This window comes from Rhipicephalus microplus, chromosome 9 (genome assembly GCF_043290135.1).
Source record: "Rhipicephalus microplus isolate Deutch F79 chromosome 9, USDA_Rmic, whole genome shotgun sequence".
NCBI classification, from domain to species: domain Eukaryota; kingdom Metazoa; phylum Arthropoda; class Arachnida; order Ixodida; family Ixodidae; genus Rhipicephalus; species Rhipicephalus microplus.
The window spans coordinates 41,014,099-41,040,743 of record NC_134708.1 but is presented as its reverse complement, the minus strand read 5'-3'; the positions used below and the strand labels follow the sequence as shown (position 1 = coordinate 41,040,743).

At 41.7% G+C, this 26,645-nt stretch overlaps 1 protein-coding gene and 2 long non-coding RNA genes across 3 annotated transcripts; 2 read left to right on the top strand and 1 right to left on the bottom strand.

The window, feature by feature from the left end:
* The first annotated feature begins 3,018 nt into the window (after positions 1-3,018).
* LOC119163736 (uncharacterized) lies at positions 3,019-9,494 on the top strand. Its single transcript, XM_075872789.1, has 6 exons — positions 3,019-3,192; positions 3,790-3,944; positions 4,952-5,035; positions 6,263-6,301; positions 8,007-8,057; positions 9,367-9,494. The coding sequence occupies exons 1-6, from the start codon at positions 3,126-3,128 to the stop codon at positions 9,394-9,396; spliced, it is 426 nt and encodes a 141-aa protein (XP_075728904.1). The 5' UTR covers positions 3,019-3,125; the 3' UTR covers positions 9,397-9,494.
* On the bottom strand, positions 7,971-18,575 carry LOC142771688 (uncharacterized). Its single transcript, XR_012886070.1, has 2 exons — positions 18,516-18,575; positions 7,971-8,275 (listed from the first exon to the last, which is right to left on the bottom strand). It is a non-coding gene; the product is annotated as an uncharacterized LOC142771688 (long non-coding RNA).
* Positions 10,694-25,699, top strand: LOC142771686 (uncharacterized). Its single transcript, XR_012886069.1, has 3 exons — positions 10,694-10,980; positions 20,034-20,243; positions 25,516-25,699. It is a non-coding gene; the product is annotated as an uncharacterized LOC142771686 (long non-coding RNA).
* Positions 25,700-26,645: the final 946 nt, after the last annotated feature.

Genomic DNA, 26,645 nt, shown 5'->3' with positions numbered 1-26,645 from the left:
TTGCTGTGTGTACCTCAGGTCTGTGGAAGTTTTTTGAAGATTGCCCTTGCTAGTGCTTCATGCCGCTTGAGTTAAGTAGCAGTAAAGCTGGTGGAGATACATAAATTCAAAAAAACTTCTCGAGTTAAAAAAATATTATTCTTTAGTAACTTCACCTATATTGAGGTAGTACATAAGTCTTCAAATGAAATGTGCATATTTTTGTCCGACGACCAAGGTAAGCTTTTTGATGCTGAATACAGAGCTTTTACAAAAAAAGTGAAATTCACAATTTTCGGACTATCTGCAAATTTCAGTGCGTAAATTATTTTTAATTTATAGCACGTCAAAAAGGTTACCAGCACATATTTTATTTGTGTCCTTGTAATTCGTGATGTTACGAGAAAAAAAGTACCAAACCTGGCAATATTATTCAATATTGCTCGTAGAAAAAGCTCCCGAAGAATTGAAATACAGAAGCAAGTCCTTATTTTTAGTTAGGTCGCTTCATTACCTTGTTGGAAATGCCATTTATTGAGTGCATTCCAAAATGAGTTTTGAAAAAAAAAACTGTTATTTGACGACTTTTAGCTCAGTCAGTGCCATATTACAGACTCTCATAACTGGATAGCAAAATTTTTGGCAATGGAATTAAATGACCAGGACGAGTTTCGAACTTAGAGAAACGTGAAAATTTTTTCCGCCATATTCGTGTTGGTAAAAAAAGACGCTGGGTGACTTTGCTTGGCATAACCATGGTCGTTGTATTATTTAATAGATTGAATTACTCCTTTGCTCCCTTTGCCTCAAATATTATTGTTAGGCAATAATTTCATGTTTATGAGTTGTTTTAGCTACCAGCCATTTCGTTCTGTATGATATGTATTACTTATTATGTGTGATCATTTATTTTGTGCTGCAAGCCAGTGCCTCTAACAAGGCCTATTAGGATTCTTGAAATGAATAAATTCATTGTGCTCGCACTGTTTTTTGCTCTGTACTCGCCTGATGTGGTTGTGCTGACAAAATGTTTTTCCTCTTTTTCAGAAAAGAAGTCTGCACAATTGTATTACAATTGGACAACAACACAGGTGCTTTGGGTATCTGGAAGTTATGGTATCCCTTCTTCGAATTTAAATTCCAGATACAAAGCCGCCGAAATAAAATAAACTTTTTTGACAATTTTTGTTCACACAATTTGTAGCATGTCTGTGCTGTTTGTCGTTTTATGATCATGGGAAAATAAAATTTGATTTCAGTGAATAGGAAACTTGCCCTTGTTCACTTTTAAATTTTTGAATTAACTTCGTAAATTTTGTAGCATGTGCAGGTGCATTAAAAATTCCTATGTAACGCTGCCACAGTATTCATTAGAATAGTGGCCTGAGAAATTTTGAATGACCTTGTACTAGCAAAAGAAAGATCTGCTGATTACGTATGCCTCATGTTGAATCTTATGGAAACACGTTTGTTATTCACGGACATGTAACAATAGTATTATGAATAATGTGCGAGAAATGACCCTACGTAACAGGTGTTGTTCCGTAGCAGCCGTTACTTTATTTTTTTCATTGAGGAGATTTCCGTGAAAATTGAACGAGCTGTACGCTCTATGTGTTCTGCGTGATCTCTGGTGTACTATTTCCCTTATACGGAAGTTGTTGGCAGCATGTTACCTACACCTTTTTACGTAATCAAGGGAAACTTTTTTTTGCAGTGTATAGAACGGCGATGAAGGACGCTAGTGCCATGCCACTCAAAAAACAAAAGAGCATTTTACGGAAGGACGCCACCTTCAGTAAAGTTATACACCTACGCATCACTTGTAAGAACTTCCTAAGGAGATATTCCGAGAGTTATTTCTTTTTTAGGGGCGAAGCTTCTTATAGCAGCACCAGTTCTTTCCTCGTAGCCGTAGTAGTAGTGTGTAACCAGTCTTACACTTTTACCTCCAAGCTAGTGCCGGTGGGAGATTTCTTCTGTGCGTTGTTGAACAATAAAAAATTTGCAGCGTGCGCGTTACCTAAAAACCGAATTCTCGTGTCTCTCATTTCCCCTTAGCAGCCATTGCCATGTACATTGAACACTATCTGACAAGAAAAGGTTGCTACGTTATACTCGCTGGGCGTAACCTCCTCGGTTTTAGAAAGGTTTAGCGAGCGTTGGGCCGCAGTGCCATGAACACAGTGAACTAGTATGTACCATGAACTCGAGGTGGGTAAAGGTGGGAAGTAGACACGAAGTGCAAGCCCTAAGGAAGTGTGCGTGTGCCTGCTCTCGTTCAGTCCTTGGAATGTCCGCTGGATGGCGGTCCTTCTATATGAGGAATATATGATGAAAAGATGCGATATGGTGGTACTTGGAGTGTTGAATAGGTGGACGAACGGACACACAGACAGATGCATGGACGGACGTACGGATGGCTGCACGGACGGATGGACGCATGGACGGACGGAGAAGCGGATGCATGGACGAACGCAGGGACGGACGTACAGATAGACGTGTGGACGCACGAACAGAAGCACGCACGGATGGCCACACAGACGCACGCATGGACGGACGGAAGCAAGAACGAATGAACGGACGGATGCTTCCCCCTACTCTCCATCATTCACTCCGTGGATATGCTGCCATTTTTTTCTTATCCCACGCCCTCTCTGGGGAATATTGCCCACCACATGATTCAGCCTCAGCCCTCACTACGCAGGTTTAGTACTGCCCAGCAGCTGGTGCCATGGAACATGGCACAAATCATTTTGCAACAATGCGTATACCTTATGCAACAGAAGTGCACCTTCGTCATAGACGATACCGCAGCGATAACACACTGGTGCTACAAGTAGAAAAAATAACAGGCAAAGAAAAGCGTAACTTAGATCACTGTCTCTGTTACGTGTCTAGTTTATGGCGTTCTGAGCAAACATTTCAAAAAGGTCTGTTGTCAGGCTTTTTTTTTTGCTTTTTTTCTTCATTGAACCGGGGGTAGCAAAATCAGATGTCTTCGTGCTGTTCTGTATAAATTCAGTGGGTATGGCACAACAGATCACATCTGCGTTCCCGCTCTGGAAGACTTTGCCTCGGGCCGTCACTGCTTCGAACCTGACTCGCTACATCGCTGAGTATACCTCGAATTGCGTCAAGGTAACATGAAGAACCACGTTGTCGCTATCTTCCTGATTCTCTGCTTCACCACCTCCATAGTGAACGCCAACCGTAAGTACATCATTGCTCACTCACATGCAATATTGTTAAGTTCAAGATCATGCAGAACTGGGATTGCACTTTGCTTGTTACCGCTATAAGTAATGGCTGGGGTTTTACGTGCCCAAACTGCAACAGCGTAGTGTTTCACGTCGTTAACTGCAACTCCGTAAATTCAGACCACCTTGTTTTCTTAAACTGCACCAAAATTTAAACACACCAGCCTCTCAACTTTCGGCGTCCATGCTAAACGTGGCTACCGCTGCCCCAATTGAACCTGTGATCTTCGTGTAAGCAGCCGGGCTCCGTGGCCAGTGAATCAGCGATGCGGCTACCTGTTAACTAATTCATCTTTGCTTGGCGCGACCGATTCAGACCACAAGAAAACGGTCTTAAAGTAGCTAACCTTTCTCAAATTGCTGATGAAGCACAATGAATCAACACGCATAGCAAAGAGGCGCCACTGCATGAGGCTCCTAGAGGCGAAAGGCATTCGCATCGCGGTTTCAAGGGTGGAACCTACATTTTTTTTCAACTTTGTAAGGACGCCCCTAGACCGGCTCATTGTCTTTGCCACTGTGCATTCTTTAATCAGTCTCGATCGCGCAGAGGATGTGGATGCCATCATCAAGGCCGTGAAGAAGTTCGTTCAAGGCCTCCATCTTGACGAGGAAGAGTCTCAGAAGATCCTCAGCAAGATCAACACAGCACAAGAGGAGTGCCTCACAGAAGCCGATGACATAAATCCGGCAGTCATCAAGAAGGTTAGTGCACTGAGTGCAGCAGTGACATTTAAGACTTAGCCGCGAGCACTCCTTGAGCTCAAGCAGCAGCGTGGCCAGAAACTTTTCAGAGTGTAGGGGGGGGGGGGGAGGGAGGAATGAACTATATTTTACGTGTATCACTGCTTGCATTTCCATGTGTGCGTGTTACATGTGCTAAATTGAAAACATTGCATGGCGAAGCCACAAGGGGGGGGGGGGGGGGTGGGAGGTCTCGACGCTCCCTAAACCCCGTCCACCTCGCGGGTGAGCTCAGGCATTGCAACTATGGTCTACCTATGTATTTTTGAGCTGTCATTCAATGCTATCTATCTATCTATCTATCTATCTATCTATATATACATATATATATATATATATATATATATATATATATATATATATATATATATATATATATATATATATATATATATATATATATATATATATATATATATATGTATATATATATATATATATATATATATATATAAAATAAGGGAGAGAAGTGTATACCTAAGGGCTCGTATTTCCGTGGTTTACCACAATATTAATGAGATATAACAGACAGTAATGCCAAGTAATGTACAGGGGAAGTTATTAGAACCAATGGAATGTAAATAAGAAGAAAGAAGAAAGAAAAGTGGATGAAAGAATTACCAGCTGTGAGCAGGAATCGAACCCACGACCTTCGAATAACGCGTTCGATGCTATATATATATATATATATATATATATATATATATATATATATATATATATATATATATATATATATATATATATATATATATATATATATATATATATATATATATAGTCTAGTAGATCCTCCGTGAGCGGTCACAACGTGGTTTATTTCGACGTTTCGGCCTAGAGTCTGGCCTTCATCAGGAATAAATATATATATATATATATATATATATATATATATATATATATATATATATATATATATATATATATATCGTATGAGAGAAATAAATCTGAATTCTACTGATTTGCAGCTTATTAGGGGGGCCGTTCCAGCAGTGATAAAGTGCGTTGGCAGTGTCGCAGAGGAAGAGGATCCTCATGTCAGAGAAGATAAGGTATGTATGGGACCTCCATCTGAATACTTTGTTATCCTAACCGAAGCACTCACAGTTATATTATAAAAACTATTGCTTTGCAAAAAAGGAAGCTTATCAAACTACACCTGCAATGCTGGTTTACCAGAAATACTATCCTCCCCTCATCAACTCCTCAGCCTAGTCGTGAAGTCCCTTGCCCTGGAGTATCACAATATCTTTTGATGTTGTATGAGCCAGAACGAAGGTAATCTTTTTCGAAAGGTGCCGTGAGTTAGGGCTGATTACTTTTGACCAAGCGATGTTTTTCAACGTTTTGTGAAATCGAAGCTCGAAGGTGTTTACTTCGCGACCGTTGAAGTCAAACGCGCGACTTCAAGCTTAGCCGCTCAACACGTTAACCTGGTAAGCCATCGCGGCGAGTGAATACCTTTTGCGAAGCGTTCTGGACACTTTGGCAGTGGTTCTTGACTGATCCATCTATAAGTAGGAGAAGGAGATTTCAAAGTATCTCAAGAAGCTCACTTGGTTTTATCGGCATCCGGAAAGACCAAGGATTGCTTATTGAAGGTTATGTGTTAGTAACATGCGATCAGCCGTATATGTACTTTTATTTGAAATTGATGAATAGTAGCGAAGAAGCAATGCATCAACTTGGAAAAAGCTTTATAAAGATCGCGTGGCACACCTTCTAGAATGATTGTAGTTACAAACTAGCCTGATTTTGTGCTCTTGGGTACAACTCATAATATGCTAATTTTGTGTTGGCCTTGGGCAACAAGACCTGGTGATATTGATGATCATGGTAAGATTGACACAAACTCACAAATGGGGATAGACGAATAGTCAAGGGAGGTTATATGGTCGTGCTCTTAAATGTTTCAATAATTACTCACGCGATGACATATGTAAAATGAAAAATTAGGAAGAACGAAGGTCATTTACATCTTCTTCCCTATAGATTTAGTTTTATTCAGGTTCTAAGTACTCTATACTCGTTAGCCTATTATGAAGAAACAAAGTAGATCGTCAGCTCGGTAAATATACAACGATTGTAGGGTATTAACGTCCCAGACCCACCATATGACTGAGATACGCCTTAGGGGACCCCTCCGTACAATTCTCTCACCTGGACTCTTTTAAAGTACACGTGAATTGAAAACATGGTTATCTAGATTAAAGTTTGCGCTGTTTCATAGTACATGATGAACGGTGGCGTCACTAATTCTGAGCCCCTGAATTTTTCAGATCATCGAGTGTATGTCAGAGAACGCGGACACCTTCAAGGTAAGTTGTACGAGCCCAGCTTTAGAGAAGTGCTTCATGAATAAACTCACAAATTTCAATTTGCGCAGTGGTTAGCTATTTTCCGCCCTCTGTTTAATAGAGCTTCAACAAACACTCGATGTGACTTTATTTTGGCATGTACTTTATAACGCAAGTCGGTGTAGACAGTGCAGGGCACCCTACTGCGGCGAAACGACAAACAAACAGGAGGCTCGTTTATAAACACCTGGCTGCCCCGAAATTTAGAGTACACGTAACAATAAAACGCCTACTGCCAAAGCACAAAAACTGAAGATCATCCTAAACACAGTTTAGACACAGACAGGGACAAGACTGGTGCAGTAGCGAGCCGTGCTTAACAAGTACCTTGCTAGGCTTAAATTAAAAAAAAAAACAGTTCTGTTGTAGTCTTGAGAAAGACATGTCTGCTTGTGCAAACTTCGGCTCGACTCAACCCTAGTTTACGTTTTCTTTATTTTACTGCGGAGGGGGTAGTGGCTTAAAATGAAAAAAAAATGACATGAAGTGAACCCCGCAACGCTCTTCAGCAAAGTGGGACACTTCAGCAACAGCTCAACGAAGAAGAAATAAAGAGGCATTATTATAGATAAAGTAAACATTGGGAGATAGTTAGAGAAGTTCGTGGACGAGGCACCAATCGGCGAGCGGTCGTCGAAGAGAGAACACTGCGGACGGTACAAGGATGAGCCGTGAAATCCACCGAGCGTGAGAGCGTCTCCATTATGAGAGACGATATTGTTTTGCGTTACGCTGCACGTGAAATCTAGATATTTAAGCTTTCTTCAGCTTGGAACTCAAAATTGTAGATTAGAACGACAGAAACATTGTTAGGAGTCAACGGCTCTGCTGGACGCAGCCCATGACATCCGAGAAGTCATGGCAAAATGGGGGTCGCTTGCAGTAGACGGCGTTTATTGCTAGCCATTAGTACGCCTTGTTTTGCATTGAAATGGTCTGTTAGAGTCCACTTTTCATATACGTAAAGGCATAATATAACCTACAATTCTATTTTTCACTGCAAACAACCAATCGTTTGATTGTGTCGCGGCCCCTTTAACCATAGGCGTGCGTAGGGTTCCCCATAGGGGGGTGGGGCAGTGTTTTCCAGCCGTATCAAGTCAATGTATTGGGCTGACTTTGTGCCCCCCTCCCGATCCCCTCCCTATGATGTCAATGTTGGCACTCTTCGCCCCCCCCCCTCCTTAGCACGCCTATGCCTTTAACTGATCCACAAGGCTATATCTGGCCAAGGCTCTCTGGCAAAACTCGGCTGTGTGGTAAGAGTTGGCTGCCTGCGAAAGGCCTGTTCTATACTACGTGATGTGAAGACCAGAGTTATCCTGAAGTGTCGCTGCAGAGACAGTTATACGTGTAGGTGCTATGAGGCGATTGCTGGTTAACTGTGAGAATGGGCTGACCTATCTCTCCGGTGGTCTCTGCAAATCTCTTCGTAGCGACCACCATGTGGAAAAGCATGTACTGCGGCTTTGCTTGTGATTCTGCGTGACGAAGGTTCACGAGGCTTGGGAATGCACCGAGAAAATGGGCAGATTGCGACTTTTGAATGTTCTCGCTGCATAAGGAGAATATGCTTCTTGTTTTATTTGAAGACAGTGCAATCACACTGAATGTTTCAGTGTATGAAATACATGTTTCACTGCATTTTATCTCAATCACATTGCAGGAGACCAGTGGTATGACAGATGAGGAAAAGCAGAAGTTCGATGATGCCCTGGTGAGTTGTACGCCTGTTTCGTAACGTCAGCCATTTCTAAAATCGTGTACTACGATGAATGCGTTTCCTTATCTTGAAAGGGGGGATTCTATTGTCCTTACTTAATGATTCTTCTTGTCCTAATACAACTCCAGTTGCCGTGCAGAGACACGTTATAGTGACCAGTGCATTGCAGCGAGAAGTACGTCACGCATGGGCTCCTGTAATGCCTCACGGAGCTGCAGGAAAGAGTGAATTTATGTACAATGCGCTACAAGAACATATGACAGAAACCAACACACGAGATGGCACCAATATATATATATATATATATATATATATATATATATATATATATATATATATATATATATATATATATATATATATATATATATGAAAGTTTATTAAAAAAACATTGTTGTTGATAGTTTTGCTTGAATAGTGGGCTCAAGAGAACTTCGTAACCATCACTATTTGGAGATAATGTTGCATTGGTCAACATTTACGACATACTAACAATATTCAAGTGCAATCTTATAAAAATTAGCAACTATACACACACTTTAATCTTTTCCTTGTTGTGATCCTCCGCCAACCTAACATTTCCTTACACACACAAAAAAAAAAGATTACCAGCACCAATTACGTCGTAGCTCAACAACATAAACGAAATGAAAAATATCATGGGGGCAGTTATGAATTTGCCAGAGACGACTTGGAGGCGCGAGTCATCAAAGTTAACATCAGAGATTGGGAGGTTAGGTCTTTTTTTGTTTCACACGCCACTTTTTTCAGAGCAGGTGTGTTGTGGCTGATGATGGTGACGATTTTAGAAGTCAACGTCAATGTTGATGTTGCGGTTTCTGCTGCTGCTGATGGTGATGATTTTCCTCACACGTCGATGGCTCTAGAGGGCCACATTTGACGTCACATGATACACCAAGAGTTGTCTGTCGTAAACTACATATTGTTCACAGGGGAAATATAAAAGTGAAATCTAACTCTAGGAATAAATATGAGAGTTCCAAAACACGTTGCCAGAAATACTAACTGATGTCACACTTTGCGGAAAGTATATCCAACGTATGTATCAACGAAAGGCTTTAATGATGAACGTTTGAGCAAAATTCGGATAAAGAATAACATTTTGATATTGTGTAGTACGTTTTCAGGCTTGCTGAAACGGAGTAAATATACATTCAACTAAGGGCTCCCCCCACCTCCTCTAAAAACACGCTGCATGATGTTGTGTGCGTACCGAAATGGTGCAAGAGATACTTCTCGGACAGATCTGTCAAACAAATTTCTTTTTCTTTTTGTTTTTCAGAACTGCGTCGAAAAACTCATAAAAGAATAGTTTGAAAACTGCTGCGTGCCATAGAAGAGACCTGAGTGCTTCAGTGAACTTAACCAAATGCTGACTGCAATAAAACTTGAAGGTAATGAACCATGAAATTGAAGCGTCCTTCGTATCCTCACAAGGATGTGTTCGCGTTCTGCATACATGAAAGCACATCTAGCTGGCAGAAATGCCTTGATAATGGAAAATGCAAAGTATCGCCATTAGGCTGGTCGTCATTTTGTTTGGGGAGAGCAAGTCAGTGGCGCATTTCGGCTGGCTTTCGGAGAGTGTTCGCGTGGCAAGTGCTGGCGAGGCTCGAGTGGAGCAAGTGCCCCTGCTGCAACACTCTGTCGTCGACGCCGACAAATATTGCCCAGCTCGTCATTCACTAAGACACAAAAAGCAGTGTTTCCGAGCATCATGATATCGACGAATACAGTGACTTTAAACAAAACACATTCATTTGAAGATGGTCGGGTTCATTTGAATGAAATACTCTACATTATATTTATTGGAATAATTAGGGTGAACATTGAAAGTACTTCAGACAGGCTCAGCGACGTTTTTATAGGAGGACCTATCTTTGTCAAAAGCGCTATGTCATCTTTTGCGTTTAGTTTTAAGAGAGCAAGTAGTGACGTCATCTCCTCGTGGTGGCGCGTGTCCCTGTTGATAATCACCGTCTGAAAATAAAAAAAAGTATAAAGCAGATAAGTGCAGTCCTCGCTTCAAGTTAGGTGTTAGTGATTGAAAGTGGTTTGAATATTGAATCACTACCACCTACCTAACTTGAAATGAAGAGTAAGCTGCACTCCTCTAGTTTATAGTTTTTTTTACAGACGGTGATTATCAGCAGGGACATGCGCCAAAACCAGAGAATGACGTCAATACTAACCCACTTAAAACTAGCACGCCAAGAATGACACGGCGCCTTCGACAAAGATAGATTATACTGTCGAAACGTCAGCCAGCCTGTCTGAGGTACTTCCACTGTTCACCCTGATTATACCACTACGGTGTTTTCACCTGTCGGCTCCCATCTTAATTTCGGATTTCTATACTACATTTACATAATAAGCTTGAGACGAGCAGCGGAAATATTTTTAGTTGACTTTATTCAAAGTAGGAAGCTTCGTGGTTCTTTAAAAAGTCACAGATTTGCCGCAAAGACGAAGCAACGAGCGCGATAGCAACAAATTGGAAGGTCACGCACAGAATGGCAAGCAGATTGAAACGTGACCCACGTTTCTCACGCACAAAAGACGCACGAAATGAACTCCAGGTACAAATTACCGCGAATAAGCGTCTCATCACTTCGCTTTGTCTTAAAAACGTGCCTTTTTTGCTAACGGAGGCTATGCGACTTCAAAATTAGTTTGCTGACACTTTTACAACAGTCACCGTTATCGACCCATGCCATATCGGCGCGGCAAGAGCTTTTACAGCTGAACTTTCTGCCACCGAACTTTTTTGTTTCCGTATTACTGTAGACGGTTTCAAGATAGCAAGCATTTTGGCCCAATAAAGCTTCCCGTCACCTCGCTCACCAACTCGTAACGTGGGAACTAAAAGGACGTTTTCTTTCACGTTTTTTCAAAGGTAAGGAAAGTCTTTTATTAGTTTTTCAGACAAAAATGCCGTTCGTAATGTTCAAGACAATTTCTTGTAGTTTTTATGTAGCTCAAAAGAACATTTATTTGAATAATGATTGATTAATATGTGGGGTTTAACATCCAAAACCACCATATGAGTATGAGAGACGCCGTAGTGGAGGGCTCCAGAAATATCGACCACCTGGGGTTTTTTAACATGCACCCAAATCTGAGCACACGGGCCTACAACATTTCCGCTCCCATCGGAAATGCAACCGCCGCAGCCGGGATTCAACCCCGCGACCTGCGGGTCAGCAGCCGAGTACCTTAGCCACTAGATCACCACGGCAGGGCAACTTGATGATCTTCTGTGATATGCGCTGTGCTGTGCGCACATGTAAGTCATGCGAGTGCAGACAAGGCGGGAAAAAAAAAAGCGTCCAACAGAACCTGCTACGCGACACAGTAAGAAAGTAAACAAACCAGGTGCGGGAGATTATTCAATGTTCTGTGTAATATAAAGTAAATCGTGGTTATCCAATGGGCGTGAGATTAATTATGTGCCACGTCGAAATGCCCGTTGCGCAAGCGTTTGTCTCACGCTCGATGCACGAACGCTTTGCATGAAAAACGCCGTGCGAGGTTCTTCAAGCCGCGAAATCATGCATGTTTTTTGAATATCCCTGCATCGATCGTTATTGGTGAAGCGATAACGATGGACTCCGAGATGAGCGTGGTGGGAAGTGCGATTTAAACAACAGATATATTTCTGAGCTGAGTATGAACTGCGTGCCCTCACAAGTTTTCTTATCCAGCTTTGATTTCTTTATCTCAATATCAAGGAAGGATTGCAAGATAATGGTTGTATACGGAAAAATTATTGCCCTTGTTTGGGAACCACATTTGTAGTGCGGAGGCATGGAAAATAAGGGCAACGCGACCTCGTGGGTGGATGATGATGATGAACAAACTTTATTTAATTACCAGAAAAGTCCTCCTCCCCTTTCAGGTGCGAGGGAAGAGAGGACCAAACCTAGACGACGGCCATGATCCCATGGGCCCTGGCGGCGTCTTCGGCCTGCCGTATTAAGCGGGCTTGTAATTGAGAGTCGGAGCTGAGGAGCGCGGCATCCCACCACTCCCGTCTGAAAATTCGCCCCTCATGGGGGCCTGCGGGCATGCCCATAAGATGTGGCTCAAGTCCGCCCTGTTGTGGCAAAATTTACACTTGTCCGAATGAAGTTCCCGCACGCAGCGGTTCATTGTTACCGGACTAAGAAACGTGTGGGTCTGGAGTAGGCGCCACGCCACCGCCTGTCCTTTGTTCAATGACGAGTGTACGGGAAGATAAATTTTCCTGCTTAGCCTGTAATACTGCTTAATATCTCTGTAAGTGGTCATCCGCTCAAATCTCTCATTGTCCTCCCCGTTCGACCAGGGCAATCCAGAGGCTCGGTCTGTAAGTCCTCGAGCTGTCTGGTGTGCAGCCTCATTGCCGGGCAAGGAGGAGTGAGCGGATGCCCAGACTATTTCTATTGTTCGTTGGTGTTTGCATCCAGCCAATATTCTTAAAGCTATTTGGGATATTCGCCCTCGTGCAAAGTTTCTCACAGTCGTCTGCGAGTCGCTAACAATTAGTGAAGTCGAGGTGGATGCTATGGCCATTGCAATTGATGCTTCCTCCGCCTCTTCTGCAAAGCTCGTTTTCACCGAGCCGCTGACCTTATGGTTTGCTTTGTAGTCCACTACTGCTATAGTCATGTTGTCATTTCCTTTGTATTTGGCCGCGTCTACGTATGTTGTTTCCGGTAAATCTTTTACATTGTTATGTATATTTTCGTCTTTGAGCTCTCCTTGCTTTGTGATGTTCGGGGTGCATGTTTTTTTTTTGGAATCGGTAAGATTACTAAACATTTCCTGATTTCATACGGGATATCCTTTTTGGTGCCAAATTGATTTGGGTATTGTATACCCAGTTCTTCTAGTATGGCTGTACCTCTTTTACTACGGGTTAGTCTTTCATATTGTGCGATTCTTTGAGCTTCTATAAGCTCTTCTGGTGTGTTGTAAAGCCCCAATTGAAGTAATTTATCATTAGAGGTAGTTATTGGAAGTCCGATCGCCTGTTTGAAAACTCGTCTAATGATTCTGTTAATCATTTCTCTGTCGGCCACTTGCAGTCTGAGGTACGGAAACACATATACAATACGACTGATGACAAAAGCCTGTACCAGTCTTATCATATCATTTTTCTTCATACCATAGTGCCGGTTTGCAATTCGTTTAAGTAGACGCATAATTTGCTGCGCACTGGTTTCAAGTAATCTAATCGCCTCTCCGTTATGCCCGTTCGAGCTGATTCGGAGTCCCAGAATTCTTATGCTTTCGACCGTAGGTATTTGCGTTTTTCCAACAAAGACGTTAATGTTAGGTTTTTCCTGGATACTTTTCTTACCCCTACATGTCGGGCTATAGAATAGAAGTTCCAATTTTTCCGGTGAACATTGTAATCCTGTATGGGTGGCATATTGGTCTATAACATTCACTGCGGTTTATAAAGTTTCCCCTATGTATCCGTCACTGCCCTCTGCTACCTAAAGGTAATGCATCTGCATAGAGGCTATGGTGGAGTCCTGGAATTTCCTCCAGTCTGGTAGGGAGACCTATCATGGCCACGTTAAAAAGAAAGAGCGATAGGACTGAGCCTTACGGTGTACCTCTGATGCCCAGACTGAACTCTTGGGATTCTGCTTCGCGTATTATTATCCTTGCAGTCCGGTCAGTTAAAAAGTATTTTATATAATCGTATACTCTTTTGCCCTAACGCTTGAAGATTGGCAAGTATAGCTTTATGTGATGTATTATCGAATGCCTTGTTAAGATCTATAGGAACTATTACCTTTGTGTCGTGTGTATTGAGACCCGAGTAAATTATTTGGTGTTTAATCTTAAGCATATTGTCCTGTGTAGACAGTTTCGCTCTGAAGCCTACCATCGTATGAGGAAAGAGCTCATTGTCTTCCATATAGTTTGACAGGCGAGTCAGGAGGACATGCTTTAATGAATTTCCTATGCAGGATGTCAGGGAAATAGGCCTAAGCTTATCAAGATCTAGTTTCTTGCCTGGCTTGGGAATCATTATGATTGTTGCCGTTTTCCATTGCTTGGGTATCTCACCTTTTTCCCAACACTTGTTCATATATTTGGTGAGGGCTGTGATAGATCTGTCGTCTAAATTTCTGAGCGTTTTATTCGTGATCCCATCGGGGCCCGGGGCGGACGTTGTGCTCAGTTTCACTAGTTCCGATCGTACCTCGGCCTCTAATATGGGTCGGTCTAGGGAATGTTTTTTTTTTTACCTCTGTGCTAGCTTAATTGCTCTTTGGTTGTATCCCCATTGTGTCTCTGTCTGATTTCTTGAATTAGTTCTTCCTCCCTGCCTTTGTTTTTACAGACAAGTCCAATAAAGTTTTGTTGTGCTGTCTTGCTCGCTTCCGAGTCTATCAGACATCTTAACAGGTTCCATGTTTTAGAGAGACTTATTTGTTTTTCCATCGCATCACATTTTTCCTAACATTGTTGTCTGCATAGTTGCTTCGCGTACTTCTCAATATCTTTACTGAGGGTGGCTATCCTTTTTCGAAGGCGTTTGTTGTGTTTTTGGGTTTTGCGCCGTTTTTTTAGGCTCTTTTTTGCCTCCCACATATGTAGGAGCTTACTGTCTGTGCTTTCTAGTCCTTCTGTTTTTGGTATGGTCTTAGTTGCCATTTGAATATTTTGCTTAAGGTTCCCTAGCCATTCATATAAGTCTTCGATGACATCGCATGCTTCCTTCTCTCTGATTTTTCTAAAGCTATCCCATTCAACCATCCTTAATTCTTTGCCTCCTCTTTTACGTGGACCAGCTTTAAACGTGGTCTCAATTATATAGTGGTCACTGCCCATATTTTCTTGTGTACAAGACAATAAGGTTCGATGATATTCTTAGTATACGTGAGGTCAGGAGACGTGTCTTTGGATGCGCTGTTTCCAGTCATAGTTGGGAAAAGGGGGCTGGTTATTAACGTAAGGCCCTCCTGTTGGGCGTCGATCCAGAGATTTCTATCTTTGATGTTTTCTTTGTCATAACCCCATGCCGCATGCAGCGCGTTAAAATCTCCTACTATAACCAGTGCTTGCTTTTTAGTAAAGCTGATCGTTTTTCTAAAGGGTGACCTAATTTGGTTTTTTGTCTAGGGCTGCTATAGACATTAACATGAATGAACTTTCACCACTCTTCTGCGATGGAACTAACTCAACAAGAACATGATCGACATCGCAGATTTCTGTATCATGTTCTATCACCGTGAGATTTCTACGCACGAAGGTTGTTACGGACGTTTTTTCATCAGGGGTACCATAGGATTTGTAATTCGACAATTTAGCCATTCCTCCAGTTTTCTGTACAGCGATGACGTCTGGTGCCTCCTTTCCGTTGAGGAACTGTTGTAAGTTACCCCGTTTCTGGCGATACCCACGACAGTTCCACTGCCAAATGTTATACTGATTACGTCGTGCCATGTCTAGGAACGGTCCTTTCCCCTGCGATTTTGATTACTTCGGTCGTAGTCGACAGGTAGTAGGGTTTAGTAGTAGTTTTAACCGGGCCTGCTCCTATAGACCTAAAATCTGTTTGCGTGTTCTCCACCAGCGTCAGTCGATTTTCTATGCTATCTATTCTTTGTTTAATTTTTACTAGCTGCAGCTGCAATCCTGCGAATTGCTGTTGCATTACCTTAGTAAGTTCTCCGAGCATATTCTCGACTTTTCCAGGGGTTTGAGAGGTCTTCATTTTCTACAGGAGATATTTCCTCTGCTCTTCGTTTCGCTGCATGCACTCGTAACTCATGTGCAGGCGCTGGAGTTAAAATTCGACTACATGATGCTATGGAGCTAGTTGACTCGCGCAGCTGATTTTGCCTGAGTTTAGCGTTCTCTTCCTTTAGTAGTTTTATTTAGTCCCTCTGTTTCGCGTTTTCACGGGTGAGTTGCTCTAGCATTTTCTTATTATGGTTTAGCTTTTGACCTAGGGTGGACCCTTCTGCCACAATTTCAGGCAAACTCCCAGACCGGAGAGACTCCTTTGATACCTCGCCCACCCAGCTAACCATTTGTCGACTGCCCCGACCGCCGCCAGGACCCTCGTGGGACTGTCCTTGAGGTGATGTAGTTGCCCTTGTCTTGGATTTGGCCCGTGACCTGGGTCTGTGTTGATGAGTGGACCTTGATCTGGATGTGGATCTGGGTTCGTTTTGAGTCCCTACTCTTTCCCCTTGGGCGAGTCGCGGGAAGGAGCTGGAACGATCTCTGCGTTGTCCTCCTCTATCCTGGATGGCGTTGTCATTCTCCTCCGTTGAATTCTCTGGTGAATAATCTTCCCTCCATGCCTGTGTTGCTCTGGTGTTCGACAAAATCTTCATTTCTCTTTGTTCATCGCCTTGTCGTTGTTCCTTTTCTAACCATCTTTTCTTCAAAAGGTACGGGGTTCTAAACCGTTCTTTGCATTTTTTGTCCCCTGTAAGATGACCTTTCCCGCAATGGCTGCAACTAGGGAAGCACTGGTGGTTTTCAGTTGGATTGAGCACCCCACAACCACGGCATTTCTTGCTGTCAGGCTGTGGGCAGACATCCACCCGATGTCCGATTCGTCCACAAGTAGTGCATGTTTCATATTGCTCCTTGTATAGGAAGCACCTATATTCGGCACCACGGTAGTATACGAAATACGGCACAAACAACCCTTCGAAAACAATGAGCACTGAGTCCGTAAGTCCCATAAGTCGTGCATGTAGAATCGCCGGGTTCCTCTGATTGACCAAGCTTTTTTCAATGTCTTCTTGATTATTATACTTCGGTATTCCGTAGATAACCCCTTTGGATGTGTTTTCTGGTGCTGGTACATAAGCGGCTGCAGCGTAGCTCTTGTGATGGATCATAATTTCCTTGATGTTGCTGTATTCCTTCGCATTGGCCAGACTAGGTGTGCTCATGATCATGGTATTTTCTCGCATGTTGATTCTGAGGGTATCTTCCCCGGCAATGTCAGGCTGTACTTTTGCCGTTCGAAGAACACAGTCTCTTATGAGCGCTAGACTCTGTCGCGTCAAGTCCAGACCACCTCCTGGGCGTATTAAAACCTTGTAATCCTCTTCTGGCAGTTGCGGTTCTTTTGGCACTGGCCGGCGATGCAAAAAATCCTTCAATCTCCGAGACGCCTCCTTGGACGCACCTTCCGCGTTCGTGGCTGGTACCACGTTTCTCTTGTCTTTTGCCTTCTTGCGTCGTTCATGGGCCACAACCCATCCTTGAGTGTCGTTGTGCTCTTCGGGAGACAGCGTCTTCCCCTCAATTTCCACAACATCCATTTCGCAGGCTTCGAACAAGCCGGGGGCCTGGCTTGTCGCCTAGCTGCCAGCGCGTCGATGGCACTGCGTTGGCACTGCGATGGCGTAGCTAGGGCGACGCCATTGGGGGAACTTAAAAGAAGTAACAGAATAGAAAGTTGGGCGAGTTGGTGTGTATTCATATTAAAAGAAAAGCGGCGCACAAAAAGACGGAGACAAAGAAGAGGACCAGCGCTGTGTGTGGACCAGCGCTGTGTGTGGTTTTGCAGCGCTGTGTGTGGTCCTCTTCTTTGTCTCCATCTTTTTGTGCGCCGTTGTGGGAACTTAAAAGAAGTGTCACGGCTCAAAAAAAGTAGGCCCAGCTGGTATATACTGGCATCGGACGAATCAGGTGATCGTCTGGCGACAACTGTGATGGTCTTGAATCCCGTGGTTGTCCTTATTCAGCCGCGAAAATGAAAATTTGACAGAGCCCATTCGAGAGGCGTCCGAGTGGCTCGGCCCCCTAGCGGCAGACCTTTTATTTTAAGAGATAGAATCTTTTTTGTTGTGGTTGCTGGACTCTTTGCGTGCGCGTGTTTATACCTTGAAGCAATGCGTCTTAGTGGTGAGTACTAACTGCACAGGCATGAGGAACATTTAGACAACATATCAAATTCGTCCGTGCTTACTTTAATAGTTTGCTACCTAGTACTAGCCTGCATGAGTAAACGAGAGACCCAAACCGTACTATGGTGAATTTAACAACGTGCGGCGATCTTCATGCAGTTCGAATAGTGTGCTATGTAACACTATTAAAGGACATCAATACATGCAAAAACTTATTATCTGTGCGATAAGATTTGGAAGTGGCAAGAACACCACAATAAGAAAAGGATCTATTGAAATCAAAAAAGAAGGATACGATTTTGTTATGAACCAATACAGCTGTATTAAAGTGACAATGCCTGCTAATAAAGTGACAATGAGGTGCTACCTGCCGTTGGGTATTTGCAGCAAAGTTTAGACGCACGGATGAAAAAAAAAGGAATACGAAGACACACTACTAGCGTTTGTTAAAGCCTCTGCAGATTATATGCCTGGTGTTATCTCCAGTTAAAGACTGCTGGTCAAAGATTGGAAAAGTGAAAAACCTTTTAAACCATAGTGGAGCACTTACATGAAGGTAGTTGATTCTTTTAGGGTGAAGCTTCATTGAAAAGTCGTGTTCTATCTCTTCAGTTCTGTTGGAGGTTTGTAGGGTGAGAGCTACTTAATATATTTGATGTCACTTCAACCTTAAAAGGACAGAGTTGATACCCTAATGCTGTTAATGAAAAAGAATCAATTCATTTTTTTCACTTTTAAACAGAGTTGATACCCTGATATTGTGACTGAAATAGAATCAATTATTTTTTCAATTGGAAACAAACCTTATAATTTATTTCAGCAGAAGCTTTTACATTCAAAAAAGGTATGCCTTTTTTGCACACTCCCAAGTCTATGTGCTTTAGTCATTATTAGCTTATAAATAGTAAAATCGTTTACATGATGGGTCGTAATAGTGCCTACTTTTGTATACTGAATTGGAAGCTTTTATTCTTTTCATAGAGAACTGAAAGATTACAGGACAAGTAATTGGCTCAGGTGATTAGTGTCAAGATGTTTTTGAAGCCCATATACACTTGCTTTTATATTTTGTTGCATATATTTGATTCACCACGCTCGTTATAAACCTACTGTTATTTAAAGTTCCGTTGGTGCTATACCTTGGATTTAATTATTATTCACAGCACAGCAGAGGGCACAAAAATAACTTTTTAAAGTGTGGTTTTTAAACATTCTCCTGGACAAAATCCAAATACAATACTGTGAATCTCATGATTTGTAAAAATCGATTTCATGTGAAAGATTCAATGGCAAGATGTCTTGGCTGCATTTTTATACTCCATGAGTCAATTGTTACTACGTTGATATATATTTTTGTGTATTACAAGCTGTCAGCATATCAAGGGCGTACCAAATATGTCAATCGCACTGATGCCTCAGGAGTAGCTGAGGGTACAATATTATGTCTGCACTCACAATTGTGCTTTTAAGAGCACAGACTTCAGGTTTATCAAAATCAGGTGCATGCCACGGTACCATGATGTGCAGATGATAATTTCTGCCAGGTAAAACAGCGCTTCATTGTAGCTTGTCATATATCAGTACATATCCATTATTTATTACATTGCTTAAAATGAGGATAGCCAACATTGCAAACACTCGACAGTGCTCCAATACGATGCCTGATCAGTCTTTTCTGGAGGATTTAGAACCACTAGTGTGGCTATGTACACCACCTGGAATTCCAAAGTTCAAATGCGGCCGCGAGTGATATTTACTGTATCTTTTCATTGAAAATTTTCACTCGTTATGAAGCTGCTATTATTGGCAACAGATGTACTGCTGTACTGTCTCCTTAATGCTTACTCGGAGATTTCCAAAGTGCATTCTTGCTGTTCCTGAGTTAACATAGGCAGTGAATCACATGTGGGTCATACCCACATCCCACAGACAGTAGTGTGCAGGCATGCGCACACGTGGCTGATGAAAATGATTTGACATCCTGTTAGACAAGCATGTCCCATTATTCATGTCACAAGGTCATGACACAGCAGTTACAATGTAACGCTCACTATTTATTTTCCTCCAGGTGCTGCTTCTATTGTTCTTGGACCAGCTATCGCCTCTTATGCCAGCGCCACTATGAATGTTCATGCCACAAGCACCTTGGGGAGCTGATGTTGCAGGAATTTGTGTCACCGCGTCACCAGCAAATTATCAAGGGCCACCATTTTCTGCATCCTCCACTGCTAATTCTGGATGGTTCAGCGTTCAGTGCAGCAGCATCGAACAGTGACAGGTGATCAAACAGCTCATAAGCACACCCATACCTTCGTTGCATGAGGCTATAGCACTACAGTCAAGATTTCATACTCATTGTTAATGCTCTTCCACATTAGTGAGTGTGAAACGAACATGTGCCACGTAGATGATGTTTACTTTCTTATCATTATGCAGTTTCAAATTTACTTTCGATATAGCACATTCAAAACATAGCCTTCAGAAAGTGACCTTCAAAATCCACAGTTGTAATTTCTGAGTGGAATTTTACCCTCGCAACCACGAGCCATAGTGAGTGCAAACATTTAGTGCTGGATACCTAGCAAGAGTCTTGTAAACATCAATGGACGTTAATACTGTTTGACGGTGTACAAATTAGTCAGCTAGAGCACAATAAAGTCAAAACAGCACCCATTAAGACATCCGAATTTTTGTTCGTAATTTTACATTACTTCAGTGGGATGAGTGGTGGTGCCATGAAGGGGTTTGTAAAAAAAGTCAGCAACTACAACTTGATTTTGAGCGCACATGCTTCGGCCACTTTTCAACGAGTAAGATCAGACCCATCATTACCAACTTGAATAACAATTAAGAAGTTTAATCTGTGATGAGTAGCAGCTTTCGCGTTTCAAGACAAGGCCTCTAGCTGGAAGTTCGTAACATCATTTTCATATATGAGTGCGGCTTTCAGAAGTCTTTTCATGTGACACTAGACTTGCTGTCTTTTTTGACTATACATTTGTTACTTCACATGGGCTCTCAGGTTGACGCATTGTTTCCATATTTTTCTACAGCGCTTGATAGGGTTTCTTGCTACATATTTTACTAACACAGCAAAACATTCCTCTGAAAGTGCTCACTTTGGTTAAAGACTTTCTTTTGTGCAGACCTCCCTTTACATCGGTTAATGACGACAACTTTTCTTCTGCTTAAGTGACATCTGCTGTATTCCAAGGAAGTGGGCTCAGTGGGGGCATGTAGCCAGAGGGGTGCCCCAGGAGTTTGTCCCCTCTTCCCGAATTCGCATGTTGTGGATTGTCCTACTGAGCATAAGTAATGAAGAGTGTCATTTTTCGTGGCCATCAACATGTGCCCACCCCCCTCGGAAAAACATTCCTGGATACAGGGCTGTCTCTCTATGAGCTCGATATTTCTTCTTTCTCGTTCTTCATCGTTTGTTTTCACCTCGCATTGTCTGCATGTGTATGAAATACAGGGTGTTTCAAGAAATGTTTCCAATATTCTTTTAAAATTAGAGAAAGGAGGTACTTGCGTGCAAGTTGCGGCATTGCCTTTCCTGTGACAAAAAGAATCTACAGATAGACACAAACATTCATTGCGGCAGTAATTATAGCAATTAAGACAATTACCTTTTTTTACCAGTGGTAGTAGCTGGTCGAGTCAAATGGGCGAATTCAAGACCTTTGTACGAAAAGTCTATAGCCACTTTAAAATTTTGGAAAAGCTGCCACTGATAATCACCGTGGAGAGATGTAATCTGCCTAATTTAGCTGTCGAAAAGAAAATCAATGCACCAGACACCACATCTGTCATTCATTTCGACAAGGCCCTCAATGACGACACTGTTTCTCTAGCTGTTAACAACCGTCAGTTTAGACACTTTGCTCTGTGCCCGCTTATCGACGCTCACTTAATCTTCTTCCCCACTGCAAGAAAAAAAATTCCGCCATATCCACGAAGTGAATGATGATGAGTGGGCGAAGCTCCGGAGGTAAACCTGGTAAACCATGAATCCTCTGTACATTTTGCCCACTCGATTTTATTACATCGCTCCCCCTAGCGTACGTCGCCGCACTAAATCGAACGTTTGCCTTCAACCAATGACACGCGCCATATGTGACATCATTCCTATTTTATAAGATCTCGCGTCTTTCATCAACTACAAGTACCGCTTTCTAGTTTATAACATCTTGCATCTTTTCATCATCAGCTACAAGTACCACCATCTAGTAAACACTACAAGAACTAAACAAGAGGTTGCTACATACAGGAGATGGTACCGCCATCTAGTGAACACTGCAAGAACTAAACTAGAGGTGGCTACATACAGGGGACGGTACCGCCATCTAGTGAACACTGCAAGAACTAAACTAGAGGTGGCTACATACAAGCTACAGGGGACGCACAGCCCACGCCCTAAGGAGCTTCGCCCCTAAAACGTTGTCTCCAGAAAAACATTGTCGAAGTGAATGGTAGATGCACTGTTTCGTGAGTCGGTTTTGGTTTCGCCAGCTAAATTGAGCAGAATGCATTACTTTGTGGTGATTACCAGTGGCCGCGTTTCCTAAATTTTAAACTGGCTACTGACTATTTGTATGAAGGGGTTCAATTCGCCCAATCGACCCGAGAGGCTATTACCACTGGTTATATAGATAGTTGTGTTATTTCTATAATTTCTGTCGTAATTATCGTTTGTACCTATCTGATGATGTTTTCTGCCACAAGGAGGGAACGCCGCACGTTGCACAAATGCCTCTCTTCTGTGTTTTTAGGAATATTTGACACATTTCTTTAATGATCTGTTGATGTTATCTCTAATGAGTCATAGCATGACAGATCATCCAACGTTTTTCCGACCATCATGAATATGGCTGATAAAACTTCCACATAATTCTCGAGGAGCGAAACTCGTCCTCGTCACTTATTTTTGTTTCCAAAAATTTTCCTCTCTATTTATGAGAGCCTATTGTTTGGCCCCAAGTAAGGTGAAAGGGGTCAAACAACAATTTTTTTCGAAAGAAGTTGTTGGAATGCCCTCGATAAAAGACATTTCTGGCAAGGTAATGAAGTTATCTAGCTTTAAAATAATGACCTAATTATGTATATCAATTCTTCGAGGGCTTTTCACACGAGCAATATTGAATGAAATTGCCACATTTGAATTTTTTCTGGAAACATGGAAAGTTCCAAGGACACAGATAAAATATGTGCTGGTATTCTTTCAAGACGCTATAAATTAAAGATAATTTAGGCGCTGATTTTATATCAGATACTCTGAAAAAAATTGTGACGCTTTTTTTGGGAAAACCTCGGTATTCAGCATCAAAAACTTGCCTTGGTGGTCGGACTATATATATACACAAAATTTCATATTAAAGCTCTATGGAAAAGCTAAATATAGGTGAAATTACTAGAGGGTATTATTTTTAAATTCGAAAAATAGTTTTTAATATGTATCTGCACCAGCTTTTCGCCTACGTAACTCAAGTGACATGATATACTCGCAAGGGCAATAGTCAACAGAACCCCACTGACCCAGGATACACAGAGCAAATTTGGTGCTCTCTACAGAGATATTGAAATGGGAAAGGGGTTATCATGTGCATTCTATTGCCAATAGAGGGGTGCTACAAGAACTGGGATATGTGTTTTGACTTCCAGATGAGCCATACAGCTTCAGAGATATTAAGTCAGAAATTCTACTTTCCTGGGGAGTTCTGTAAATGCAATAGGTGTGTTTTATACACTTAATAAAAATATTTAGTCATATTCAGTACATACGTCTTATAGCATGCTAGTAGCATTGATGCAGTACACTGATAAACGCTGTAGTAAAACAACCGTTTCTTATTTTTCGGGCTTTCAGGAGAGCACACTGCTCCCTGAGACCCAAAGCCTGTCTTATGAATACAGAAGTGAAAAAAACTTAAATTAAGAACTGGTAGCCAAGGCGATAGTCTCGTTCATGCTGGGCGTAAGGGATAATTGTGTACTGTATATTTTTAATGGCTTGATGGCTCATCTGGGAGTCATCACCAGTGGCGTAGCCAGGAAGGCAGAAGGAGCTGCTTAACTCCCCCCCCCCCCCCCCTGCCCCGCACAGTCCAGGTATTTTTTATCCTAAAGCCATGGTTTGTCCTTCTACTGTGACCGGTACGTGACCGCCTAGTTTATCGATAACTCAGCAGAAGGCGCTAGTGTGAGTGACAGACTGACGGACGGATTCACGGTTACCGATAAAACCCTCTGAAGCTTCACCCCACACATCATCATTCACTTCGCAGATATGCTGTGATTTTGTTAGTTCTGCATGTGCATACCTACATGCACACATACAAACACACAAGAATGTACATAAAAAATGACCGAAGTCGCCTTCCCCTGACACACCACCCCCACATGAAAAATATCTTTTCGCAACGCTACTGGTCTCCACACTCTAGCGACATTCGTTGTAGCGCACCTCTGTTAGCAATGGAATGCAGATGATAGCGCTATTCCAATTTCAAATGCCCCTCCTGAAGCTTGCTGCGTAGACCTCAGGTCTGTGGAAGTCTTTTGAAGATTGCCCTTGCGAGTGCTTCATGCCGCTTGAGTTAAGTAGGAGTAAAGCTGGTGGAGATACATAACTTCAAAAAATACTTCTCGAGTTTAAAATATAATATTCTTTAGTAACTTCACCAATGTTGAGGTAGTACATAAAACTTCAAAATTAAATGTGCATATTTTTGTTCGACCACCAAGGTAAGCTTTTTGATGCTGAATACAGAGCTTTTACAAAAAAAAGTGAAATTCACAATTTTCGGACTTTCTGCAAACTTTATTGCGTAAATTATTTTTAATTTGTAGCATGTCAAAAAGCTCACCAGCACATTTTATTTGTGTCCTTGTAATTCGCCGTGTTACGAGAAAAAAAGTACTAAACCTGGCAATATTATTCAATATTGCTCGTAGGAAAAGCTCTCGAAGAATTGAAATACAGAAGCAAGTCCTTATTTTTAGTTAGGTCGCTTCATTACCTTGTTGGAAATGCCATTTATTGAGTGCATTCCAAAATGACTTTTGAAAAAAAAACTGTTGTTTGACGACTTTTAGCTCAGTGGGCGCCATATTACAGACTCTCATAACTAGATAGAAAAATTTTTGGCAATGTAATTAACTAACCAGGACGAGTTTCGAACTTCGAGAAACGTGAAAATTTTTTCCGCCATATTCGTGATGGTAAAAAAAGACGCAGGGTGATTTTGCATGGCATAACCATAGTCGTTGTATTGTTTAATAGATTGAATTACTCCTTTGCTCCTTTTGCCTCAAATATTATTGTTAGGCCATATTTTCATGTTTATGAAGTTGTTTGTGCTTTCAGCCATTTCGTTCTGTATGATATGTATTATCACTTATCATGTGTGATCATTTATTTTTGTGCTGCCAGCAAGTACCTCTAACAAGGCCTATCAGGAGTCTTGAAATGAATAAATTAATTGTGCTCGTGCTGTTTTTTGCACTCGCCTGGTGTGGTTGTGCTGACAAAATGTTTTCCACTTTTTCAGAAAAGAAGTCTGCACAAATGTATTACAATAGAAAAACAACAGAGGTGCTTTGGGTATATAGAAGTTATGATATTCCTTCTTCGAATTTAAATTCCAGATACAAAGCCGCCGAAATAAAATATATTTTTTGACAACTTTTGTTCACACAATTTGTAGCATGTCTGTACTGTTTGTCGTTTTATGATCATGGGAAAATAAAATTTGATTTCAGTGAATAGGAAACTTGTCCTTGTTCATTTTTAAATATTTGAATTAACTTCGTAAATTTTGTAGCATGTGCAGGTGCATTAAAAATTTCTATGTAACGCTGCCACATGATTCGTCGGAATAGTGGCCTGGGAAATTTTGAATGACCTTGTACTAGCAAAAGAAAGATCTGCTGATTACGTATGCCTCATATTGAATCTAATGGAAACACGTTTGTTATTTACGGACATGTAACAATAGTATTATGAATAATGTGCGAGAAATGGCCCTACAGAGCAGGTGTTGTTCCGTAGCAGCCGTTACTTTATTTTTTTCATTGCGGAGATTTCCGTGAAAATTGAACGAGCTGAACGTTTTATGTGTTCTACGTGATCTCTTGTATACTATTTTTACGGAAGTTGTTGGCAGCATGTTACCTACGCCTTTTTACGTAATCAAGGGAAAACTTTTTTGCAGTGTATAGAACGGCGATGAAGGATGCTAGCCCCATGCCGCTCAAAAAGCAAAATATCATTTTACGGAAGGACGCCACCTTCAGTAAAGCTATGCACCTACGCATCACTTGCAAGAACTTTTTAAGAAGATATTCCGAGAGTTATTTCTTTTTGTGTTTAGAGAAATTTATTCTCACAGACAGTGAACATCAATTACAATCCAACAGAACATTGCGACAGAACACAACATCCACAGACACACCAAAAGTTGTTACAAAAAGATATGTGTACATATGTAAACGGAATGCAACATACACAACTTACCTAACTAAACAGGAATTGTTACAAAAACAATGTCTACATTGTCTGTTTGTGTTTAGAGAAATTTATTCTCACAGACAGTGAACATCAATTACAATCCAACAGAACATTGCGACAGAACACAACATCCACAGACACACCAAAAGTTGTTACAAAAAGATATGTGTA

Excerpts from the sequence above, each read along its gene's own strand:
- LOC119163736 (XM_075872789.1), top strand. The coding sequence starts at position 3,126 with ATGAAGAACCACGTTGTCGCTATCTTCCTGATTCTCTGCTTCACCACC. Across the intron at positions 3,945-4,951 it reads ATCCGGCAGTCATCAAGAAG|CTTATTAGGGGGGCCGTTCC; the intron begins GTTAGTGCACTG and ends ACTGATTTGCAG. Across the intron at positions 6,302-8,006 it reads AGAACGCGGACACCTTCAAG|GAGACCAGTGGTATGACAGA; the intron begins GTAAGTTGTACG and ends ATCACATTGCAG.